Here is a 19,298-nt window from a genome sequence, read left to right as displayed (position 1 = left end):
CACATGCTTGTATATTTGAGGCATTTATCCATTGCAAGTATATCATCTGGGTTTTTAAAAATGTTTTTAACATTATATTTTGCCTTTCAGTGCTTTTTCAGGCACAATTTTTGGCATTTACAGTTTGATTCTCTTCTTGATACCTGGTGATGTAAGTTCAGTAACATCAGCATTTTTTCTGGTTCTTCACTGCTCTGAAAAATCTAACATTTAGAATTCTTTTCTTTTGGATTTTCTTTTAAGGTGCTTTGTTGTAGCCAGCAGTGTTTTTGTCATATCAATTTGGCAAAATATTTGTTAGAACATACATATAAAAGGAATGTTCCGTCCTGCCATTTCCAGGTGAACTGTGTTTCAGCAGTGGACAAATCAGATACAATTCTAAACTGTTTTTGGGTGCATCAGATTAGCTTAATATATTCAGAATTGACAGAGGTATTCTAGTCAGGCATTGATGTTTATGTGGATTGAAGCTGCACAAAACCCTTGGTTCATGAGGGTGTTACTAGCCATTTAGCAATTTAGATTTGTGGAGCTGATCAGGGCTGATCAGTGTTTGATCATTGGCGCAGATGTGCAATTGTAGGGCAAGCCTACATTACTTGTCATAGACCTGTTTATTGTCTTCATTTCCAGTGTCATTTCTTAGCATTTCAAAGTTACCATTTTTCTAATAGAGACTGCATCACTCCTGATTTGTGATGGCTTTTACCATGCTGTAGTTTGGCAAAGGGCCTCTCTGTTTGCTTTGTGTACTTAATGCTGACACCTCTACAATACCTTGTCTGTGACTGCACTTTTCCATGGCCACTTTTAATGTGCTGAGTGATATTTTGCTCTCAAGTTCCCTGGGAAGCATCCAGTTTGCTCTGGGCACTGACAACAAGTGATAGGGGATTTCAGATGAAGGACTTGTTCACAGGATATTTAGAAAACACACAGAGCAAATTTAATGCAACTCCAAAATTTTGTGGTCTTATAATCCATTATTTTTCCCTGTTTTAGAGGTGTTACACAGCTGAATATAAACTAAGTAGGTGGGATATCTGGTTTTGTCACTAGTTTTAAATATTTTACCTCTTTTGAGCAGGTATCATCAAAAAAAGAAGCTTCTTGTGGGTGTTATCTTGCTGTTTTTCTGCATTCAAGAGAGTAATGAGTGGGACTGCACAGTGACGTGGTAGTTGTGCCCTGATTTTCCTGCCTTGTTAGTGAGCTTCCATGGGATTACTTACTTCTGTTTGGTGTGGTGGTTTATGCTTATTACTTTTTGTGGCACCCACTGCAACTCAAAGCCTAGAATAGTCTGAGCTGGATATCTATCATGCAAATATGCTCTGTCTCTGCTGTTGTTTGAATAAGAAAATTATTAAGGATGCTGTCCTCAAACAGGTTCTGAGGATTTTCCCTTGGGTTAGCTCTGTTCATGGTGCCCTCTCCATCAAGAGGAATGCTTCAATTTCCTTTCTACTCTGTTGAATTGTATCCAGTTAAAACAAATCAGGGCAATGTTTGAACACACAGCAAAAGACACATCACAAGGATATAACACAGGCTTTGGTAAAAGCCACAGAGAGATCTCCCATTTCTTCAAACCAATTATCCCAGGCTTAAAACCCACTGAAGCCAGTATAGGCAGGTCTTCTGCAGCTTGCCTAGGTCATGGCTGTGAGTAGAGTGAACAGCCAAACCCACATCAGTCATTTACGCTTGTACTTCTTCCCTAAGAGCTGTAATGAATTGGATGGGTATGTCTCTATAAGGAAGAGAAGCTATAGATTTAGTTCCTGGGGAGCTGTGCATGCCCCATTCTGGCAGCTGTCATCTGCCGGTGAATTCCCTGAAGCAGCTGCTATCCAGGGTGAAGTGTGGGATGGGACAATCTACACCTGAATTTCCTCTTTCTAAAAGGGACAGATACTTCTACTTTCCTTCACTTGGGTTTGTGACTGTAGAGCCAGGCTTCCAGGTATTACAGTGAGAAAATTTGCTTAAAGCTTATAAATAATGAAGGTCTTGGTTCTTTATCTGGAACAAACAGTGCTAGCCCAGTGTCAGAAGCCAAGAGAACACGATATTTGTACTTTTATACAAAGCTTGTTGTCTTTCTCTTGTTTTTCTTCTACCCTGCCTTGCATTACTTTTCTAAAGAGACCTCTTAGATGACTGTGAGCCACAAAAGCTGAAGACTGGGTCCTTCTGCATCACTGTGGCCACATGTCCAGGCAGAACACACATCTGAGTGTACACAATTCTGCCTGCAAGAAAACCAGGGGCTTTGCTCAGCCATTTGAGGAGACCAACACAGCAAAGAAGCACGTTTCTAAGGAGTGTTCCTCTGACTAGTGAAGCAGAGTGTACCTGCAGCCCTGGGCCCATTCAGATCCTGGGGTAGATAGCTGCTGCCATGCTCTATCAGCTTCATCTGTTGGACACTTCATAGATCAGCCACCTGCTTGGGGAGCAAGGAGCAAGGAATAACTGCAGTAATAGCCAACATACTACAGAAAATCGTGCTTCTTGTGCTTTTGCACCAGTGGCATTTTATGAATTAAATAGGCCATGCAAAGTTATCAAGCTAATCTATACCTGCCCTTTACAGGCCAGTCACCACATGTGCAGTTCATAGTGTTTTATTATACTTGGTGTCACTTGAGAGCCAGCTGTGTAGGTTACTGTTTCGTTATCTCTAGTGGGACTGTACACAGGACTTGGTGAAAAAAGTAACTCCTTCCTCCTCCAAAAATTGTTGGTATTTTCTTTTTTTTTTTCTTCCACAGAGCTTTTGTTTTCAGTGTGTGATTCATCTTTGCTCAGCAAAGGTCTTATGTAAACCTTTATTCCACTGCAAAATGGACTTAAATGGGACACGGTCTAAGCACTGTGAGAATAGCTACAAATGACCCCTTATACAGGCCAGTGATTCAGGCCTGACCCCGTGTTTCTCCTGGTTCCGCTGTGGTTATGAGGGAGCTTGCAAACAGGACTGTGTCTTTAAAAACACGATTTTGTCTGCTAGCTCTTTTCTTTAAGCATGTCAGTTCTCATTTTGGAATCCATCACTGTCTCTGCTATGGTTTGGTTGTTCCCCTCCTCCCTGTGAGTCTATAATGATTTATTTGCAAAGTGCAGAAGCTTTGGTCTCCTGCACTAAACTGTCTCTTTCCAGTTCTAAACCCTCAGTAACTCTTCAAACAATGACTTTATTTGTTTCTGCTCTCTAAGCTTTCATGTTATTTACATTATCATTTGGTAATTGCATCAAGCCAATTACCTTGGTCATCAGCTGCAGGACCTGTGTGGTTTCCACCATGAGGCAGTTTCACAAATAAATTGTGAGCTATATTTTATGCATCTTTTAATTAGTTCTGTCATTTATCTCAACAGCCGTTTCAGAAGGAGGAACATATCCAGTGCAACTGAATCTTTGAGGAAAATAAGCAGATTAATTTCTATTATGCTTAGGCTCATCTTTGCTGGTATACCAGTGCAGTTAAAAATGCATTCTGGTAACCTTTACTATAAAACCTGAAAATGCAAATTTAGTACCTGGCATTATAGAATACACGGGCAAAGAGAAATGTTAGGAAAAATATAATGAAGAGAAGCTTCTTAGTTGTAAACAGCAAAGCCCTTTTACAGAGGTACCGAAGAGTATGGAATAGCATTTATACCCTTTGTTTTTGGCAGTTTGATGTAAGAAGTCTCATATCAAAGAGAACTGAGCCTAAACAAGTTAAAACCATAGTGACTTTTCAGAATTTTCATGTATTTTGTTCGAGCAATCTCCATATCACGTAGGCATGAGACATTGTCTAGTTGGAAAACAGGCAGATGAATTTATAGGTCAACAAGATCCAGCTGGTGGCTTTAACATGTTTTTCTTATGCCATTCTAGCAAACAATGCACTTGTTAAAAACCTAATTAATGCTAGAGCAGACAAACAAACCAACAAAAGAGTCACTTAGAAACACTGTTCATAGGAGTTAGAAATGGAGGAGCTCTATTAGGTCATCCCTCTCTTCCCCTAATTGTACGAGGTTGTTTTCCTCAATCAGAAAGGAAGAGCCAGTAAACTGTGAAGACAGAGGAAATGGCACTGGGGAGTGACAGAGCAACAGGAGGGTCATTGGAGGGAAAACAAACAAGAGCAGTGTGAGCAGTGGGCTTAGAAATCAAGGTTAAGCACACTGCATTTGGGGGTCATTCGTGAAGAGGATTTTTTAGGCTACTCGCCTATTTCTGTAAAGAAAATAGGAAGGAGAATTGTATGGATGTGCAGGAAATGTATAAGACAAAACTAGGTAATGAATAAAGGGGCACCATGCAGAGTTTACAGTTGCTTTATGTTCTGTATTACATGGGGCTGGTGGTAGGTTTTCAATATTTTTCACTTGGGAAAGATCACACTTGAGACTTGTTGTGTGAGTGTAATTCACAGCTAATGCTATAAATTTTTCTAGCAAAACATCTGACAAAATAATTTTAGCCAAAAGCTGAATAGATCCCTGGTTATGTTCTCCTCAGAGTTAGTAACAACAAATTAATGTCCTCTGTTTCTGGTGAACCATTTTCTTTCACTTAGCCTTCTTGGTAATTAAGTTTGCCAAGCACATGACCTTTTTGGATTGCAGCAGTAGTTATCCCTTGTCTTGCCTAGCCTTGCTATCTTCCAGGCAAAATGGTACAAATTTTCTTGTACAACAGGCTGGGCATTACTGATCTGATTCAAATACTACTTTAAGCACTGAGTCAGAAAATTGGCATTATTTCTATGAGGGGTTTCCCACCTGTTGCAATGGCTTTTACTTTAGCAACCTTGTCTTGTATTTATTTAATTTGATGAAACCAATCTGGTCTTCTTTGACAGTTGTGATATAGTTATAAATGTTACTAAAAAGAAATCTTGGATGGGCTAGCTGAATATTTCCATTTCTTCGTGTTCTCTAAGGTTTTTCTAACCAATAAGTTGTGCTCATATAATCTGTGTTGTCTTTTATTTAAACATAATAAAACCAGTGATGCCTATTTTAAGAGAAGCTTACTTCAGTTTTATTCTAACTACTTAAATTGCTTTAAATTAAAGCAAATAAACTCTTCAAGCCAGAGGTAAGTGCCTGTAAAGTCTTTGGGAGTAATTTAATAATAGCCTATTTCAAATCAACCTTACTGTATGCAATGCAGCTTTCTTAGACAAAGAAACTCTTGTAGCTGTATGTCCTGATGCCTTTGTTCTGGTGCAAAATTATCATTAAGTAGTGTGAAAGCTTACCACAATACAATTACCAAAATAAGGTAATAATGTCCAGCTGACAAGGCATCAAGGTGGATGTGTGTTAGGAAGAGCAGTCTTAAAAATGTATTGGAAATGCAGAAATCCACACAAATGAGAATTCTCAGCAAACTAAGAGGTAGGCACTGAAACTTCATATACCCAGTTACCCCTTGTTTTTTTGGTTATTTTTGGGGCATTTTTGTCCCCCCTCCACACAGTGCTGCTCTGTGCATGCACTAAGGTGTATCATTAGAGCTACTCTCAAGTTTGTGCTGTGCATGTACTCAATTCATGATTGAAATGTGCAAGCCAAGGCTTGGAGAGTGCTCCAGTCTAACAAAGTTACCTCAAAGGTCTCTGGTTGGTTTGATAAGTGGTTAAAAATACCATTTAAGAATTAGTCATGTTGCTTCTTTTGTATTTATTTTGAAAAGAGAAGATTTAAAAGACATTGGTGGGTAAGTTGTGCCACGCTGTCCCATAAATAACCCAGCTCAATGAATGTGCTTGGTGCCACTTGCACAGTAACACATACATATGTTCATGTACCTGCAATGTAAAGACAGGATTAAAATATTTTTATATCATACATATGACATTTTATATCCCATAACAGCTGAGGTTAACATGCCTGGCTGTTGAATTGCATAAATGAGCTTCTTAAATTCTGTACGTCTTTCACAAATGTAATTAAATAAATATATTTATAGTTGATATTAAAAGTATCAGCAATTTTCAGAATTTCTCTCTGTCTGACAGTGGTAGTTTTCTTGTTTTGTTTTGTTTGTTTGTTTGTTTGTTTTCTTTGTTTGGTTTGGTTTTTTGTTTTAAAGCTCTGACCATCATTACTGGTGTTTTTTTCCCTGCAAATTCATCTTTTATGTGGTGTGATTGTCAACATGTATTAACATTTCCTTAGGACAGATAAAAGCTGTATTGAAGTCATGGTAGTGTTTTTATATGACTGCAGCAATACACAGAACATATGACATTTGTGCACATTAGAATCTCTTCTATACCTGGACCAGAAAGACAACTCTGATTTGTGTGGCTTTGAATGACAAAGTACCTGTCAGCACACACCTCATTTGCCTTGCCTGTAGGCAGTACTGTAGTATAAGTCATGCACTGAATTTATTGATCTGCTGTATTCCTGCAGTCTGATAAGTATTCTAATTTCATTATCCTTCCACTGCAAATTAGAGCATGAAATATTTCTTAGACACTTAGTAACCAGAAGCAAGCATGGAAAAAAGCAGTAAGACTATTTTAGCTTGGAGAAATGTCTCAGAAAGGACTTTCTTCATTGAAAATTGTCCTTCATATGACTTCTGACTGCAAGAAAACTCATGCTCTGTCTTTTTGAGGCCCGATGACTGTTACAAGATAGTCCTGGATTTAAGTTTTTCTGTATAACTGAAGATGGGGTTGACTTGATAGAAGGAATCTGTGCAGTCATAGCTGTGCATCTACCTCTTGTTTACATCTTTTGGTTCTTGTCCTTCACGAACAGCCAGTGCTTGCCCAAAAAAGCACTGTCTGTGATTCTTTCATGAATAGGGTTCATGATTCTTTCCTGAAATCGGGCTTTCAGATGTTCCCTCTCAATGGTGGTTCTCTACCCAGGCACTGGTGCTGTTGATGAAATTCTCAGTCAAGTGGAGACGTCGGAGCTGTCTGTGGGCTGACTTTGATAAGCTGACTGGTGAAACAAAAAAGATGACTCAGAATTTTGTGAAGCTGCACATCTTGAGTTGTTTTGAAAAGTGGCCAAAATGATCTCCTTGCTGAAAGTGTGAATTATGTAGAAATTATTTGCAGTTTGTTTCTTTGCTCCTACCTTCCACTAGGGAAAGTTTTGTGTTCCCCAGTGGTGAGAAGAGTTATGAAACAACAGGGAAAATAAGGTGAGTGTGGAACTGTTTAAAGATTAGCTTTCTTTGTAAAAGGGTAACAAAGTACGTGGCATATAGAGGTAAATGCAAAACATGTTTGAGAACTGGTACCTTTTTTAAGTTAAATGATCTCATACACTATGAATTAAAGAAATGCAGTTTGTGTCTTACCTTTACAGTGATGAAGTTTCTGATAATCTTTAGTTCCTGTTTCATAACTGAAGACGAGCCAGTGAGATAATGGTGTATCTAAAACCCAAGCTCAGCAGTTTGACAAAGCATCTGTTAGATTTGCAGTTTATAGAACAGATAGTCCCAAATGAGAACAAAGATGTTGTTGCTCTTACTCCATGTCTCAAAAGTTACTAAATGTGAAGGAACAGGAAAAGCTAAGGCAGACTCATGTGCTCTAGGAAACCCATGGAATTTGGGGAGGAGATGTCCTTACTTTTGTAGCAGAAGATCCTTTCTGCTGAAGGACTGAATAGAACTACATAGAAGAGGTAGAGAAGGTATGCCAAAGACAGCAGGAAAAGCCAAGAGACATTGATTGCAGCATCATGACACTAAAAGATAGTGAACAATATATATCTGAGGCAGTTTGAGGACCATTAGAGTAGTTGAATGTCCAGGTTTGGGAAACCTCTAGCAGAAGTGCAGGTGACAACTATAAAGCTTAAATTTTAGTAGCATTTCACAATGACAAAATGACACAAACTCCATTTTTTAAAACAAACTTTAATCTAGTGTAATGCTTTACACTTTTTTTTCCTCATACAGGCTTACAGAAATGATAAAATGAATATGCAGTTTCGGTATTCTTGAAGGAAAACTTTGAAATAATGTTCTATTTCCAATTTAGAAAAAGAAGTTATGTGTACCATAGCTCTACAACATAACATGGGAAATTCTGTCATGCTTGTGTTCTTGCATGGCAACTTCATAGTCTTGAGTGACTTTTGAGAAGATGTTGTCCCAGAGGTTCAAATGTACCTTTAGGATAACATCATTGTTTTAATGGATGCACTTTTAAATCTACCATGCTATTAAACACAAAGGGCAAATTTATGTTTGGCATATCTCCCTTGGCAATGTTGGCACTAAATCAGGACATAATTTTCCCTATTGCATTTAACATGTTTCAGATTTATAAGCCATGAAGCGATTAAAATATGACTCCATCAATTAGAAAGTAATTGTTTTAAGCATTTCTAGTGCCGAGGGATTAACTCAATTTAATTTCAGTGCGGTTAACAAAGGCAGTTAGCTACTTGCTTTAAATATGAGTTAAATCTGTAAAACACAATGAATGACTTCATGGAGAACACGATTGGCCTCATGGCACATGCCCAAAAATTGGGCTGTTGACTTCACTCAGTTTAATGAGAACCTTGAACTGAAGTGCAACATGATCGAGCCCACAGGGGCTGTTTCTGTAGGTGGTCCGTACTTGAAGTTCACATAAAAGTTTCATATCTTTAAAAAAGATCATGGAAAAGGATATTAAACTGTATCCAGCCTTAGTCCTCTCTGTGTTGATGCCAACACTTGCTTTAGGGCAACTTCATAAAGGAGAAATGGGAAGAAACTGAAGCATAATGGTTGACCATTTGTCAGTATTTGCTGTCACCAGTAATTACTGTTAGAAAATCCAACTTGGCATGCTAGATGTTAGGCAAAAGCCAGCAATGAAGCTGGAGCTCCCTGAGACATTCTTGTTCCACAGCTGGCAGTTCCCATCCGTGTTAGCTGGTAACCAGCATGCTCTCCATCCTAATTCATTGCAGTGCAAACAAAAATCAGTTGACTTACTTAGACTGCAGGATACTTACCTATTGTCAACTCATGGTGTCATGAAGTCCTTCTGGGGATTTTACCACTCTATTTGGAAGTATATAAAGAATTACAGGGAAAGCAAGGAGGTAGCATTATACAATGTCCCTCAGTGAGTCCCTCAGTTTGGCTAATACTTTAGTCCTGCTAATGTGACACTGAATGCCAGTGAACACTCTACCAAAGTCTTCCTGGAGTAGAAAACACTAAACTTTCAGGCAAACACCTGTATTTTTAATAAAAGGTAAAGTATATTAGTACATTGTAAAGAGATTTGTGATTTCTCTTGGCAGATCCTCCTTTAGTGGATAGGAAGGATCCTTGACAGCCATTGCCTGTCTCTCTGTAGAGGGCTAGAAAATAAGAGGAACAGAAGGGTTAAAGCTGATGATTGAGTGGTAAGAAGGCAGGAGGGATGCTGTGAGCTCCCTGGGGCCTTGGGGGGAAGGGATGAGGAAGTGAGATCTGCTCTGGCTGGGGATTTGGCTTTTACTTTTGTTGATACCAAGCCTCTGATCTGTTGAAGGCCCACTGAAGTATACTGTTTCTTTTAATTTTTTTTTAAATTTCATATCCCCAAGATCTGTAAAAAGGGAAAAGAATCGTTATTTGCCTTGCGTGTGTAATGCTTCAGTGCCACAATCCATGTGGTCCCAGCCCTGGCCACACAGTTTGGAGGCTGCTGTCTCCCTGACAGAGCCATCTGCCTGCATGCAGCCCTCCTTGTAGGGTAAGGGCTACTCCCTGGTTAAGAGCTTGGAGGAGGCATCTCCAAGTGAACAGTTTCCTGTGCACCTTTCCTTCAGGGAATTATATCTGTGACCTGGGTTTTTCCCACCTAGACTGGGGCTTCCCACCCAAGTTGCAGCAAGGCTGAGGAGTGGCAGAGTGAGAGGCAGCCACCAAGAGATGAGCAGCCACCACAGGGTCCCACTAGGGCTTTTCACTTGTAAGGTTGAAAGTCCCTTACCTGTCAGCCCTGGCAAAAACATAACTTAATGGCTCTGTCTTTCCTTCACTCCCTCAGACAGCCTCTATAACCAGCACAACTGTTTCCCCATATCCACCCATCCCATCTCAGCAGCCCCTCCCTTCTGCCATCCTCTCCATCTCGCCAACTGTGCTTCCCTTATGCCCTCATGCTAGCCATACCCTTTGTGGTCTACTACCTGGATCTATTGCTCCTGGTGCTCTGTCCTCACTTCACCTTTTCAGCTCTTTCTTAAAGGCTGCTGAGAAACAAGGTAAGATGTTAGGGCTGTATTTGCCTGCTCCAAGCCATACTGTGGAGTGTAACGTGCAGTTACTGGCTGCTGGCGAGGAAAGTCGAGGTAGTGCAGGAGGGCCCACAAAGATGCCAGCCTGATGCAGGCTAGAAACGGGAATCTTGTTTTTAGGTAGATGGCTTGCATCTGTCTGTGTCACCCCTCTGTTGCTGAACAGAATGATGACCTGGAACAAGTGCTCCTTTCTGCCCCCCCCCCCCCCAAGTTCCTTTTTCCCATAGTCAGTGGCAAAAGCCTGAAGTTCAACATAGTAGATAATTCAAAATACTCTCATTATTTATTCATATAAGTGCTCAATGAAGGATTTTAATAAAACAATTCTGTCTTTTTTTCTTTCATTCTGCCTACTCAAGCTTCTCTGAGAAAAGGTGAAAGTGAATCTGTTAGGTGGATACTGTAATAGAGAAACTTGACTCTGATGGAATTGTGTAAAAACACAGTTTATTTATTGAGCTTTGAATGAAAGACTTGTGATGTTGTCCATATCCTTCTGCTCTTCAGAGTGATAATCTAACCTAGGATGTTGTCTCTCCTATAAAGCCTTGAAATACAGTTGCACGAAATAATGCAACTGAAGCAAAACTGAAAACCTAGAGGGGAGAAAGTTGTGCTAAGAAACTACCACACAGTTCTTGCTAATATATTTAGTGATGATGAAGTCTGAATGATCATTCAGTGCTATCTGTCCCTAAAATGAATTAATTGAATGTGTATCAACTTTCCTGGACTGTGCATTGAATTTGATTTCCTCTGGTTTTATTTCTTCAGGGCTGTCAGAACGAGTGCACTGGGGGAGGATGTTCAGGAGAAACAGCAAAGCATGTGACTGAATCTTTCAAGGTATGTTTGTTGTTAAAAGGTGACTGTCTGAAGCATTTCAGTAGGTGGTGCCAGCCAGTAGCCATAACATGGTAATGATTGTTGTGCAGACATTCAGAAGTATGGACATGCTTGAATGTTATAATTCTGTAAATCATTCTGTAAGTTGCATTTGCTGAATGTGGTTTTGATGGAGAAATTAAGAATGTTACAAGAAGAACTTTATTATTTCAGCTACTAGCTAAAACTTTAGTAGACATTAAAATTAAAATGGAATAGGTGACTTTAATTTTAACTCTTATCTGCTTTGAAAGCAATAGAAATAAAAATTGATTTCCCCCACTAAGGTCTTTTTCCAAAGAACGTCTCTGTAGCAGTCTATTAAACTTTGTCATTATGAATGGTGTTCAAAAAAAGGTTTTTCCATCTGGTCCCAAAGTTGCAGAGCTGAGGATCTCGGAAGGACTCCAAAGCACTCTGCAGCTCTGCCACATTATGAGCACTCCACAAGCAAACAGGGCTATGATAATAAGCACTGCTGAGCAGCTGCCAGGAACTGATGTGAAATTGCATCCCTCTCTTTTTATTTTAATCTTATGCTTAGAGCAGAACTCAGTTAAGTTCTTTTCTTCTTTCTCCTTCCTGAATGCAGTGCAAGTAACTAAGAGCTCATTTTCAACACTTTGTGAACACAGATGTCAACTTCCAGTTTTCTGTTAGAAATGTAAAGCCTGTCAGCACGTGCTCCTCTGAATTCTACAGTGTCCTCATTCCCTTTCCTCCTGTAATTTCTACTTCTTTTGCCTTTATTCCTTATGTCACACATCTGTGATTCTCTCTCCTCTTTTCCCTGATTTACAGCCTTTAAAATCCTCATCTATGTTTTTCAAGCATATAAAAGTAGTACCCAGAAAAAGGTGACCTCACTCGTGCTTTTTCAGCAGTTCCCTTCCTGTTATTTCTGACTATTGTCAGCAGTACATGAGATGAAATTATAATGATGCACTTTGTCATGTTCTTCCTGATTTTTTTGGGCAGTGTCGCTGCTGTGCAGTCCTCTGAACTATGCCAAAGCAGCTATTTCCCTTTCAGTTGCCAGGCTTTAAGCAGATATGAAAAATAAATGCTGGAATAAATGTTTCAAATTGGTCTCCTTGGTAAGGTTTATTCTGATGCTGGTCTCATTGAAAACAGGAAAGAATTCTTGAGAGTCCATGACTACAGAATTTTACCATGTAGCAACATGCTATTTAATTTCTCTTTCCTCATTCTCAGCCCTTCCCAGTTCTTCTCTTCCTCATTTCTTTGCATTGTGTCTCTCTGGCAATTCTGCCCAAGAAGGAAAATTTAGGATGACTTTGGAAAACGCTGACAAAACCAGGCATGCAGCCAGTTTTGAAACCCCAAGAGTTCACAAGTGTGGAGTGCAGGGTTTTGTGAATTCACCTTCAACAAATAGACAAGATAAATCTCAGTAGATTCATTCAGTGGAATGTATTAATGTATTTGAGAAGAAGAATTGCCTTACAGAGAGGAGAGTCTTGTGTAACAACACTGAGCTGTTTCGCTCACTTGTGAGCAGTCCAGAAAGAAGGAAAAATGACAACAAACTCTGGTAGTGTGTGGGTCATAGGTGTATTGGGCATAAACTAAAGCAGACTTAAGGCAGATTCAATTATACCAGCAGTCAAGCAGGTGCCTTACCAAAGCTCCAAATACTGGGTGGCACAAAGTTGGAGTTAATTCAGATTCCTTTCCATTGATACTTGTATATCAGCCAGAATGGCAAACCATTGTAGTGGAGAGACTGTGTGAGGGGAAAAATACATTAGCAGGTGGGACAGATGGTCATAAAGGGAATAATCCTAGACAAAAACAGCTGGCTCAGGCTGAAGTCTAATTTATAAGTCCATTCCTGCCTTATGGCTCTGTTTCTCAAGGTTGGCTGCAGTTACCAGAAAGGGGCAGAGACTTTTAGAAAATACAGTACTATCAGAGGTGTGCATGTAAAAGTTATGATGAGAATATAAGTACTGGTTGTAGTGTCATGTGTTATAATAATTATTTCCAGCCTTTTAAACTTCATTGTAAAAAAAAAAAAAACTAAAACAAAAAAACAACAGAACAAAACAAGGAAACATCTAAACTTTATAAAAAAAGGAAGAACCAGCACCAGAAAATGACAAATGAAATAGCCTGGATTTGTTCCAGAAAAATTCACAGACATTTCTGTGAAAGACAGTTATGGTTAAAATTTCAGAAACTTTAGCTAATAATATTTCAAAGGAATCAAGTTGACCAATGGGGCTGACTGTCCTGAAGAAAGCTGCAATTTTGTGCCAGTGACCTAAGCAGTCCAAGATTGTGGGAATGTAGAAAACAGGGTATGGTTTTGGTTAAAGCTTACATAAAACATATTGTTTACAGTGGATCATGCCCAACATTTGAATGCCAGATTAGCCCTCTGAAGACATTTCTTTTTAGAATGCAATGCTGTGCTTTTTAGGTGGGCTGAGCTTCTTTGAATTTTACTGCAGTTTCTGCCTGACTTGGAAAAGTGGATCCAGAAAATCCCAGTACACTGGGAGGGAAGGAATGAATGCTATCTTTAGTTTCTAGCAGGCAGCGAGTCCCTCTGCTAGGTCAGAATTGTCACTTTCTTCATTTTAAGTGCTACTAAACTACATAAATTGCTACTGAAATACATTAATTTGACTTGATTCTGCAGCTAAAAATCTCATCCTGGCAGGTCTGTGAATTACAGGATGTTTCATGTATGGCATTTGGAGTTGAAAAGTGACCAGTGATCTTGGAACAGCTAAAAAACATTGATGGAAAGAGTGATTGTGTGAGAGTTTTCTGTACTGTAGAAAGTGCCAGGTCTCCAGGATTTATCTACCCAGCTCCTTCCACGAGAATGAAATCTTCCTCCCTCCCTCAACTGTTGTATGCACGTATTTATATATTTGTTTATTTAAATAACTGATGGGGATTTGTGGCCATAACCTAAGAAATTATCCTTGTAGTTTTTGCCTATTGTCAGCATTGGAACTGTATGAGGGGAGTATGAAACCACTTAGAACAGAAAGTGCACTCACCCTCTGTAGCACTGAATGTTTTTTGGAAAGCTGAATCAAGAAATGCACGAACCTGGTTTTGTTCTTATACTTGCATTCAGTAATGCCATGAAACAGCACACAGTTATGTCCAAGGAACTTTGTTTTTACGATTAAAAGTCTGGTAGTTTCTTTAATGCCTTCATTCTGCCTATTGTACTGTCGCAAGATGGAAGGAATGTTGTTTGGATAATGTGACGATCTGTTCCATATGTAATTCTGGTTGGGTTTCTTTTAATGTGTGAATTAGTTCAGACTTTGAATTCTAGGAATTTGTGATTGCCATTTCTTTCCCTCCTGTTATCAATCCATATCCAGAAACATAATTTTCTTTTTATGTAGCATTTTGTCATGGAATAGGTTTTTAATTTGGGACTGATACATGGAGCACTTTAAGAAGGTAAAAACCTACTCTTACTATGTTTTTCTGTGTTTCAATGATCTGAAGCTATAAAAATTTAGTTTGTCATCTTAATGCTGCAAAGCTCAGTTCTTTTGTTTTAATTTTTAATGGCCTATTTAGTGTGCCAAAGTGGAGAAGACTTTCTAGGAAACACTGGCTGGTCTGCTACAAAACAGCAGAATGGAGTGACTGTAGTTGACAAGTGGATCTGGATTGGCTTGCTAACATGGAGACTTCTGATGGTAGAATGAGAAATGTGTAAGTGGAGCTTTTGTATCTGAACAGCTTTTCATTCCACTCTGAATAACTATGAGTGTTCCCCCAGACAGACCCCACCTTCCCAGGCTCCAGGCCAGTGGGATGTGAGCCCATGGCAGACTGGAAGCAAAACAGGCAGGTTAGTGCAGTGCTGTGCTCAAACTGAAGATACCTGTTGGGATCTTGGACTTGCTAGACTGAATCCAGTACTATGCTAATATGTTTCCATGGCTTCCAGTTTGAAGCCAGCTCATGTCTAGCTGTGAGAGATGCTGGATATAGTGAATTACCTATATTTATGTATTTTTAGTATTTGTTTCTTGCATTACTGCAATGCTTCAAAGCCCAAGCTGTGAACTAGCTGATACTGTGCCAGGAATTGTACAAATTAGAACATAAAGATTATTTCTACATTATAGGTATAACTTAAAAAAGTCCTCAACCAAAATGTCTGACAGTTTCTCCGCAGAATCTAAAGCTGGAGTGTATTTCATACTAGAAAAAACCTGAAAATTTATTTCCAATGCAGACATTTGTGGTTCAAATTGAGAGATTGCCAAAGCAAGTTTCACATTACTGGGATTCATAACCATTTTTATACTAATGAAACTCTAGTGGGTCTATGATTTGGGCCAAATATAGTGGGATATAGGACTCCTTACTCTGGGATTTGGGAGCAGGGCTAAGCTGTTTTAAGCTAACAGACAGTTTTAAGCTTTATTTTAGAAAACTGTTTTATATGTGAAAATGTTGCAGACAGTGGTAAAGAATAAACAACTCTGTGACCCTGTTTTCTTTAAAGAAGAAAATTGTTGCTTCACCAAATTTTTTCACTTCCCCTTCAGTGCAAAGATTAAAAATGCATAAAATACAGGAGTCTAATTTTTGAAACATCTTTTAAAAATCTGAACTAATTGACTGTATCACATTGGCACAACACTGTGACATAGTGAGTCACAGTTCTTGAAGAGTTCAGGAAGTACAGAGCAGTTTTCTTGTGGTTTTCTTTTATATGAACAATAGGTGAAGTTACTGATATGCCCAGATCATATGGATCAAGGGAACACTGAAATGTTTTTGGAATGAGGAAATAGCGCATTCTAGGTACCACATTACTTACAAGGCTGACAAATATAAAGCAGTTTACATGTTTTATATATTTTCAATCTCTTTCTAGGTTGTATCAATCTGTAATTTTCTACTGACATCAATAAATTATTTACCTGCCAAAGTATAGGAACACTCAGTGAGGTTTTTTGTCTTGTTGAAGCTGTTGATTCTTCTGGGGTTTTAGAGTTTAGGTGAGAGTGTTGGGAGAATGCCCTGCACTGCCATTTTAAGTTCTATATTAGACCCCATTTTAAATTTTGATTGGTCAGGCAGAATGTTTCCTTTATGTTAGATCATACAAGGAAGAGTTTATTATAGAAATTTGCCAATATCTTGATGCCGTGATGGGCAGTAGCTCCCCAAAATAAATATATAGAAAATCTACTTTATATAAACTGTCTTGAAGCAGTAAAAGAAAGATGACCAATTGGATATCTATATGTGTGTGTATAACATTACACTATAAGGCATCCCCAAATAATCTGTGTCTTAGAATGTTTGTCACATGCAGTCCGTTCTCCCTCTGAGAGTGGCTGATATATCTACTGCTCTCATTCCAGTTATTAGGAAAGAATTTGAGATCTGTGGCTGCTCCTTTCAGGTTCATCTGGATGGCAAGTGGTTCTGTGTTTCTCTTCAAGTGGGTAATTGTTCCTCAAATAGTTGTAGGCTTTTAGCAAGTAGGTTTTCTAAGCTGTAGTAGAGGAACTGATTGTCTTATTATGTGAAGCTGAAGGATTTGCAAATAAAGCTGGTTGTCTTCTGCAAATAACAGGAGCTTTTAGCCAAGATAAAAGGAAACTGCTTTTAACTGCTTTTAACTGTCCCTTTTAAGGGGACAGTTTGGCTGAGTTGATCTATAGCACAAGGAAAGTGATGCTTTAACTTCTTTTTCTCTAGAAGCTTAAGATATAGTTGGTCTCTGTAGAAGCACAGCACTTGCACTAGAATTTTGGAGAGTCCATTTAGTTTGTATCATTTTCTGGATTTATTTTACCCAAGGTGAAGAATTGTTTTTAAAATGCAAGGCTTAGCACCAGCCAGTGACTCCCAAAGCAAATTTATAAACTGAATCAGAAAAATTTATAAAATCCATAGTGTCCATACCTATTTCCAATATTTCTTAAATTTTAATGTCATTGTGATATCAAGTCCACAGTTTTGGTTTTAAATGTTTTCTTTGCTGAACACACATGAATAGAAACTACAGTTTAGGAACATAATTTAGTATTTTTTTTTATTTTTTTCCCCATAGGATTCTCTTGGACTTTCTTTTTGCTTTAGAAATTGTCTCTATATCCTACCTCTCCATGAACTAACAGCCTAGTGAGCTGTAAGAGATTTATGTTAATCCTGTATTTAGTCTCTGTTTCTAAAAAAGTACTAAGCAGAAGGAAATGGCAAACTGTGGCAGTTTCAGTGGCAGATGAAACAATGAATTTCATGGCAATTTGTAAGTTTACCTTCTTTCTACTAGTGTGAAAGAGAGGTGGGATAAGAGAAAAAGGCAGATGTGCTTAACTGAACGCTTGAAATTATTCCTGTAACCTCTACGCAAAGACTGTAAGATAAAAGCATTTTGTATTTTTTGGAAGTTTTTGAAATTCTATATGAAATTATAACTACTGAGTGCTTGCATTGCATGAATCCACTTCTCTGCATGTCTGTAAGCTTATTAAAATCAGGGTAAGAAGATTTAATTGCAACTGCTCAGGACTTGGACATGTGAGATTATGATTCTATTCTTGGCTATTCCACATAACATGTTTGTGACTGGCCAGGCTACTTAGGCAGAATATTTCCAACTTGTTTGTCTGAAATTTAGGTTTGCAATTCATTTCTTCCTTCAACATGGCTACTTCTTTTAAAGAAGCTTAGATGCCAATACCTAATTTTTTGTTTCACATGCTTCATGTGAAATAGAAATGATGTTTCCTGACCAGAAGACAGAAGTGTCTTAAGTCTTTTTGGACCAAATTTATAAGGTTTGTTTTCATACTGTGCTATGTGAACACCTAAAAACACTGTGCTGCTGTGCAAAGATGTGTTATCAGTGAAATGCCAGAGATCTCTCTATTCCAGTGTTGTGTCACAGGCCAGTGTGTGCCCTCAGCTTGTGTTAGACTCAAACCTTCTCCCAGGCAAACTCTTTCTAAAAATGGAACACTGTGTTTATGCTACAGTGCAGAAATACAGTGGTTGTGAGGCAAGGAGCAGCACAGCATCAGGAATTGCATTAACCAAGCTGTCAGATCTTTTGAGAAGAAGCAGTATATATTAATAGTGAATCATGTGAATAAGGTAATAAGTTACTGTGTTCCATTAGTGAAGAATGGTCCTAGTTGTTTTTTTTATGGAAATGTTTGTATATGAATCTACAAAAATACCTTCTGCTATTACAGAATTGCAGTCTGTGTTTCCCTACATGGAGTTGCTTCTTCCTTTGTAATCTAAAGCCCCAGGTATGTCTACATTGCCAACATGAAGTGCAGTTGCATGGCCAAAGGGGATTTTTATACAGCTGACTCAATGAGCAGTAACAGGGAGCTACAGCAGTGTGTTTTTCAGACCAGTTCAATGATTGCATTAAAGCCTGCTCACACTTTCTGATCACCCCACTCAGTTAATTGCAATGGCTGTTGGCAAACACAATGGGCTTATAGGACCAAAATGCGATAATGTGTCTAGTTTTTGTTCCTGTGTTTAATAAGCTTTTCAACATCTTGATGGTTTGAGGTGATTGAGGTAATCATGTTTGAAAGGTTTGATACAGTTTTTTGATAGATGAGATACTAGAGGACTATTTTTCATAGATCTGAAAATAGTATTAACTGGAGGAAAAGAGATAGACCCCATTAAAAACAAATAGATGCTTTCCTTAAGATTTCCCTAGTATGAGGTAGAAGGTTTCCTTAGGATCTGTAGGAAACCCATTTTGGTATCTTCCGTAGCTTTAAAAACACGTCTTCTGAAACTTGTCAGTGGAGAACAGACTAATGAACAAGGGAGACACAAACCCCAAACCTAATAATTATAAATTCACATAATTTTCCTGAAGCAACTGAAATGAGTGAGGCTATAAAGGTTCAGGTATTTTTGCCTCCCTTGCAATCCAAATTCCTACAAAGCTGGAGGAAGGGGTCTTGATTAACTTAAATGGGCTCTGGATCAAATCAGTGGGAAGTTGTGCAGGCAGCATTTCATCAAGATATGGAAAAACTCTTAAAATTCAGTTAGTGCTATTGAAATAAAATATATTATGCATTATCCATGTTCTTGAGGGTTTTTTAGGGCAAAATACA

At 38.6% G+C, this 19,298-nt stretch overlaps 1 protein-coding gene across 3 annotated transcripts in view; it reads left to right on the top strand.

Annotated features, from left to right (window-relative positions):
* Positions 1-19,298, top strand: part of BCAT1 (branched chain amino acid transaminase 1) — a 64,642-nt gene that overhangs the window by 6,054 nt on the left and 39,290 nt on the right. For 2 of the 3 annotated variants that reach the window (XM_071551306.1, XM_071551304.1), the window contains exon 2: positions 11,059-11,130. In XM_071551306.1, coding sequence (XP_071407407.1) covers positions 11,059-11,130 — 72 coding nt within the window. Of the gene's footprint in view, positions 1-11,058; positions 11,131-14,804; positions 14,887-19,298 lie in introns of those variants that run through there. The other variant, XM_071551305.1, reaches the window with a different exon arrangement.

Source organism: Pithys albifrons, chromosome 3 (assembly GCF_047495875.1).
Source record: "Pithys albifrons albifrons isolate INPA30051 chromosome 3, PitAlb_v1, whole genome shotgun sequence".
Classification (NCBI taxonomy): Eukaryota; Metazoa; Chordata; class Aves; order Passeriformes; family Thamnophilidae; genus Pithys; species Pithys albifrons.
Note: the sequence above shows the minus strand (reverse complement) of the source record. Positions and strands in the feature narration are given on the sequence as shown.